The sequence below is a fragment of the Canis lupus genome, chromosome 36, assembly GCF_003254725.2.
Source record: "Canis lupus dingo isolate Sandy chromosome 36, ASM325472v2, whole genome shotgun sequence".
Taxonomy (NCBI): Eukaryota; Metazoa; Chordata; class Mammalia; order Carnivora; family Canidae; genus Canis; species Canis lupus.
This window is the reverse complement of record NC_064278.1, coordinates 22,174,695-22,181,922: the sequence shown is the minus strand read 5'-3', so window position 1 is coordinate 22,181,922 and position 7,228 is coordinate 22,174,695. Positions and strand designations below refer to the sequence as shown.

At 41.4% G+C, this 7,228-nt stretch overlaps 1 protein-coding gene across 15 annotated transcripts in view; it reads right to left on the bottom strand.

Annotated features, from left to right (window-relative positions):
• Positions 1-7,228, bottom strand: part of OSBPL6 (oxysterol binding protein like 6) — a 213,888-nt gene that overhangs the window by 34,622 nt on the left and 172,038 nt on the right. For all 15 annotated transcript variants that reach the window (XR_004803135.2, XM_049106180.1, XM_035696195.2 and 12 more), the window contains one exon: positions 2,170-2,335. Coding sequence is in view for 14 of the 15 variants with exons in the window: in XM_049106180.1 (XP_048962137.1) it covers positions 2,170-2,335 (166 nt within the window). In the remaining variant the exon portion in view is untranslated. The remainder of the gene's footprint in view (positions 1-2,169; positions 2,336-7,228) is intronic.

Below are 7,228 nucleotides of genomic sequence, written 5' to 3'. Positions count from 1 at the left end.
ATTCTAGTCATCATCAATTTAAAGGTAATAACTTGATGGCTGGACTACATTAACCCCACTGGCAGTTCTAAAAGCAGATACTCATACTTTTCACCATCCATAACTCTTTCCAAAGAGTTCACTCAGTAGTCATAGAAAAACCCTTTTTTCTAGCATAGCTGGAAAGAAAATATGTTGTTTCAACAGAGGCTTTAAAATCTTGTTGAAACATGGATTTCCTGAAAACCTCAGGATTACAACCAAATACACAAAGCTTTCCTAGGGCTACCTTTGAATTTACTCATCTCCCTTTAGAGGCTGTGCTCTACATACCTAATTCACACATTTGTTGTCTCATCCTGCCTTGTCCCCCTGCCGTTAGAGGTAAGAGTTACTGGCCATAATCCTATCCTGTTATATAAAGAAAAAAACACTTTTCTAGTCTGATGACATGATTAGCATCTGGCTAAGAGATGGAATAAAAATGTACCGGGAGTAAAATAGCAGGTGAAAGAGTTGATCTTACAGAATCACAACTGAGAAATGTACAGAGAAAAAAAAGGGGGGGGGGATGATTTAGCTTAATTATTCTGGGATCATAGAATTACAGAAGTATGTATCTGAGAGTGCATCTTTGATGATGGTTTGAGAGTATGAAATTTTGTTGATTTCAACATTCCTAGAGATGCTTCCAGTGTGTATCCCTTCTTTTCCTGAGCCACCAGGCTCTCGAGCATTACGGGGTACTTGAGATGTCCCATTTAGCACACATTTTCAAGAATACTTTATCGCCTATTACCAACAGCCTCAGAGTACATAAATGTGATTAATTCACAATAAGATGTTAGTGACTGAAAACCATACAGTGTATATCTTTCTTCATGAGATAATGCATTTCAAAAGACAAGGCCTGGGAAGGTACTATCTTAAGTCAAAAAATGAACTTCAGCAACTGAAATTTAAATACTATAGCAGTTATGCTGAGTGAAGTAAGTCAGTCGGAGAAGGACAAACATTATATGTTCTCATTCATTTGGGGAATATAAATAATAGTGAAAGGGAATATAAGGGAAGGGAGAAGAAATGTGTGGGAAATATCAGAAAGGGAGACAGAACGTAAAGACTGCTAACTCTGGGAAACGAACTAGGGGTGGTAGAAGGGGAGGAGGGCGGGGGGTGGGAGTGAATGGGTGACGGGCACTGGGGGTTATTCTGTATGTTAGTAAATTGAACACCAATAAAAAATAAATTAAAAAAAAATAAATAAATACTATAGCAGAAGTGGCAGGTAGTAATTTGGAACCCAGGCTCTTGGTAAACATAGACAGGGCTGCTCAGTCCACCTACAAGCTACTACCCTTGCCTCTTACTTATCATACCCCGCTCTCTTGTGGCTGATAGCTCAACTTATGCAACATGCCTTATTGAAAATTTAATAGGAAAAATGTGACTCCTAGGTGGGCTGAATTTCCCCTCCCCTCAATTCTGAACTGGCCTGTGAATCTCTGCCCAGCAGAATGCAGTGGGAACAATGCTGTGACAGTCCCAGAGCTGGCCTTGAAAGGACTGGCAGCTTCCATCTCAGTCTATTCCATTCCCTTGGAGCCCAAAGCTGTCATGGAGAGGGACAGGGACACAGTTGTGTGCGACCCTGCAGCCATCCCACCAACATGTCAGGAACATAGGTGAAACCACTTTGGATCTTTCGGCCCAGCCCATCCTCCACCGAGCATCACCGAACCCAGGCCATGCCACATGGCACAGAACTGCCTACCTGAGCCCTGCCTGAACTATAATCAATGAGTGTTATTTAATTAAGGAAAAGAGCAAGGGCAACAGAATTCCTTGCTAAGGACAACCTGCAAGAATGTGTTAAGTGATAACTAAAGATACCAAAAAGAGATGTTGTGTTGTAGTATGTGCTGGCCTGCCTAGGAGGACTCTGTCTTTCCTCCTTTTTCTCCCCCCTCAAGATACCTTCTTTATTCATTCAAAACTGTAAATCTATGATGAGCGTGCTCCCAGGACGCAGGCATCATATCCTACTGAGTTTTGTATCTTGAACTCCAAATAGTATCTGCACTACTGCGCCTTTCTACCGTGACCGCCTGGACAAGGCTGGAAATGTGAACGGCAACCTCTCACCAAAGAAGAGAGCTTCTCTAAAGGGCACGTTATATTCGTTGTTACCTTTCTGTGCAATGAGACAAAATTCTTCTTGAAGCTTGGTATAATCCGTTGAACTTTCCAGAGGGTCGGTGAGGTGGCTAGGGGGAGTCTGAAATTCAATATCCGCACAAAGGTTGGGGTTGGAGGAATGCAAGCGAACTGGTGACATGGTCGCACTGAAAGGGACCTGAAAGGGACGACACAAATCAGGAAAGAGCAACAGGACATCAATCCACGTTCTCTTACACAGGAAAGATCCCATCCCTTCTTCTAAATACTAGGTTTCTTTAGAGACACTCGCTACTCATGTAATTGGCAGGTGGTTGGGGTGGGAAGGAGTCTCACTTCTGATGGGAGATTTAGCACAGCCGTGGACTCACTGGCTTTTCCCTGCTACAGGGAGAGATGACCACAGAACAACAGGAAAGCAAAGGCATAATCCCAGAGAAGCTTCAGCTCTGCACCCACAGCTGTATCTACACAATTACTGGCAGGAAATGGTAGTTGAAACTCTCTCACAAAGTCTGGGTACTTGTGTCAGAGGCCTTTTCATGCTCACTTTATCTGAGCCTGGAGCAGGGGCTTACTGTACGGGTAGAAAATTCAAGAGGCACGTATACAGAAAGGTTTACTCGCGCCGCTGCCATTACATAAAACATTAATGAGTTTAATAGTAAATATAATCATGGTTTAAAGCAACTCAATTAAATTTGAAACTGACTTATTAAAAGAGATTTGTAAATGAAATACATATTATATAAATCACGGTCATTTACCTTTGCATGTCACATACGACACTGTTACACAAATGAACACGGTTTATGAAATGGCCAATACTGAAAAGCATTAAGTAAAAAAAGTCATATTACTATAGATTTTCCCAAATGGCTAGAGGTAGTTTCTTGCCCACCCTGGATCTGCCCTAGGCTTGTGATGGGTGGGGGCAAAGGACCTTTCCTTTTCCTTCTAGAAGGTGACACCTGACCATTATAAATGGCATCAGCCAAACATTCTTGGAAAATGAGAATACCGATTTCCATTGTACATCAGATTACCAGTAACCTCTCCTAATTCTCACTGCACAGATATTCGTGCAGTTATCCTCAAGAATCACTCTCAAATTCCTCTACAAGCTGAATTTTATATAAATTAAGGGGTAATTCACACCTTCGAGCTAACAGGAAATACGCCTGTCTGATGTAGACGTGTTCAGAACCACTTCCTTTTTTCTCCTGTTTTGATACAGCTTTAAACTTCCTGACAGAAGAGAGAGCAAGTGGGGGGAGGTGCGGGGGAGGGAGGGAAGGAGAGGGAGAGAGAGAAGGGGAAAAGGAGCATGTACCTGTGTACTGAGGACACATGGGAGAGATGGAGAGAATCAGAAAAATCTAGGCTGAACAGTAGTTTGTGGACCTGGGTGAGGGCAGCTGGGATTGGGCGGGGGGGGTGTCCTTTGGACATAGATCTGCCATGGCAGTGGCAAGGAGTCATTATCTCAAAAGTTATCCAAGGCTTACTGGGGAAGGAAGTGAGCATGAAGCTTTCTCCCTGAATTCAGCTAAGCTAAGCAGGCTAATACATGATATTCCAAAGCATCTGGTATCTGGAGTTACCAAGTAACTCTATCTGGGCCTTGGTAGGGACCTTGGCTACACTGAACGGGGACATGTCCACAACTCGGTTATCTCAACAGGGTCAGAATTTTGGGCCATTCCAGAGAAGAGACACAAATGTGGCAGGGAAACCATTGAAGAAAACAAAGTCCTCGGGTTCACCCATGAGCTAGGGTCCTGTCCAGGTAACTATGTGATAATCATGACTAAAGTCTTTTGGGGATGCCTCTAAAGGATGTAGAAGAATATTTCAAGATAGATACAGGGACTTTCTGACCTTAAGCGTGGTGATGCAAAATCTAGATGGAGCAGTGAGCCCTTAGCCTTTTGGGAGGGACACAGAGTCCATGGGGAGGTTGGCGGAGATCAGGAAAGTCATCGGGGGAGAAACTGTGACTTGAGGAAATGCATAGATCAGGGAGGGTGCAGATTTAAGGATATGGTTTCCAGATACACAGAACTAGAAGAGCATTGAAGAAAAAAAAAATGGTGGTGTCTGGGGATGGGGAACATAACCCACTGAGGATCATGGAAAAGGATTTTGTCTGCACTCAGGTGCCCTCAGCACTCCAAGGACTCGTATGAAGTAGGAGAGGAGGCAAGGAGGCCGGGGGAGGCCATGATGCAGCAGAGGCCCAGACATTCCAGTGAGGACCCACACTTGTCCCTTATAGAATGGCCTATTGAAAGTTGGATGCTCAGAAGAAAAAACACATGGTGCACATTTATTTTTTTTGAACATAATGAAGTTTAAACTGGCAATTAAAACAGTAAAAATGATCTTGTATATAACCCGCAGGGAAAGAGACTTGGAATGCTCCACTCGGACTGCAATCAGACAGTTCCCTGGGCAACTGAACTTAGTTTTTATATACTTCTGACTGAAAATGTTAATGTTGCTACTGTTTCTGTTAAAAGAAGTATCTGGAATGGGTCATTTTAATCGAAGAATTCACGAAATGCAACCGAGAATACAAATTGAGATGTATTAATCTAACTCTAACAGAATGTCTCTTCAGCCTGGGGATTTATTTACTCAGTTTTTTGGTCATCGATTTGGGTTTATGGGATTCAAACACTGAAGTGATAGCCAGGTCTGCTGTCAGCGATAGCCGGGGTGGGAGCTGTCTACAGCTCTCATTGTTTGCATCGAGAATCCTCAATGTTGGATTTACAGCCTTTACATCCTTGCCCAGGAAAGAAGTCCAAGGCTTCCCTGAAATCCTGTGCCAGGGAGGAGACCTGATCCTGGAATATTCTGGTATTAATAACTGCAGTTTGGAATGGGGATCTTAAGAGGTGCTTTTAACACCTGTCTATAAAGAAGTTAAAAGAGAATGGGCTGACAGTGGAATTGGGGTGCTGAAATTTAGCAATGGTAAACATGAAGGAGAAAGGGAACAGACAAAAGCAGGCCTAAGAGAGATACTAAGCATATGCAGCTTACGGAGCCCATGTGAAACGTCTCCTGCTCCACTTCCTCTGCATTATGTGTACAGGGATCCTCGTGTGGAGAACTGGCTGCACTGGGACCCTTGGTGTTCTCTGGGGGAAGGGCCAGGATGTCTCTTTTTCCAAACCCCCCCCCCCCCCAAATTCTGTTGGGTCTGGCTGATGTTCCAAGTGAGCCATTTTGGGCTCTAGTGCTAAGAATCAACAGGAATAAAGCTCTGAAACATCTCCTTTGGGTACACTTCTCTTTGGGAGAAATCTCAGCTGCCCCACATATGTGAATGGGTTTCCTCCCATATCGCACTGGATGAAAAGAAGTAAGGAGGAGTCATTTGGAATAATTCTAGGTAAAAGGTACTGGGTTGGATAGGATCGGCTCAAAATATAAGGGCTAACTTAGTGTCGGGAAGAGGGAAGGTGGGGAATTAAAAGGAACACTGTACCAAGAGGTATGGGGGCGGGGGCTGAATCACCATTATGTGATGTGAATGAGGGGTGAAGGGGCCAAGGCAGCAAGCTGAAAGTCCTGCTAAATGGTGTTATGCTTTGATATGGAATTAAAGCTATAAATCCTACAGGGCTTAGAGTAACTATTTCCTCTAGTTATTTCTGAATACATTACTAAATGTTCCCAACTTTTCTCATTCGATGCTTGAAATTATTGGAAGCTATTCTTAACTTCTGTGGTCCCTGCTACCCTGGGAGGTGGGCATTAATACTCTCCTCTTTTAAAAGCTTTTTCTTCCCTAGTTCCCATTAAAATATATATATTTATATATAAATCCATTCTATTCAAATAGGCTCTAATCTCAGTTTTATTATATTCACTGTATGTTTCTTAATCAAAAAACAAACACAGTAGAAACACAATCACTTCCCTGCATGCCTCCTTAGTATTATATCATTTAAGGAAACACAGGTATTTTCACAGAATGACTGACCTTTCCTTTCCATACTGATAATCATCTGGATTTCTGAATTTTATAAATGAAAGACTAAGAACTATTTAGGTAATTTTACATGTATCTCTTGGCACAATCTGTTATCACGTCAGTGTCGTATGTTATGCATATGTGCATAAGATATACACTAATTACGATATCAATTTCATTAATTTGTTCAACTGTTCACCAAACTGTGAGTTTAAGAAGCAATTCCCTCATAAACTCCCAAGTCACTGGTTCATTTCATAATCAAAAGCAATTTTCTCTCTCTCTAAAATCCAGCTAAGTAGCCAGATATACAAGGGTCAGTTATTAATGAAAAGAAAACCAGGAATCCTCTCATGAGTATCCGTTCTCCTGCAATGCAGCCAAAACCTTTTCGTATTTTTCACCAATTCTAGTTTTCAAGTATATTTCACCATCGGCAAGAGCAGGACTACCGTTAATTCAGCAAATACTATCTAATAGCCAACAAAACTAACATCTATGATTGCTAAGAACTTGGTATTTCATATTTTAAAAAGTTGACAGATGTCATGATTAAGCAAATATTATGATGTGCTTTTATGCAGCAAAGGATTCTTGTATTTACATATTCTATTTCCTATTCTGCATGCATCGTTCACTATTCTGAACAGCTTCTATTCAATTTAAAATTTAGGTTATTTGTCTTATCAGTTTTAATACTTACTCTACCCTCCTAATACCCATCCTATTTTCTCTTAAAGAACAAACCTTAGATATATATGAAACACCATTTAACGTTGTGGTTTTCTCCTTTCCACACTACATTGTCTGATTTTCAGCTCAATATTCTTTCCAGAAAACGATTTTCCCTTGCTAGGTGTAATTTGGGTAGCCATTTAGAGATGACATCAAAATTCACCTTTTCTTACCCTCTCTTAGTTTTATTCTCACCTTCTTTTCAAATAGTCACAACGCTACAACAAAAAAAGCACAATTTATGTCTGTAGTAACATGACTTTTCTTAGAAAAACAGAAATCAGTTAGCAGAGGTTCCAATATCAATGTGACAAAAAGAAGGAAAAAAAAAGAACCGTATCATTTTAG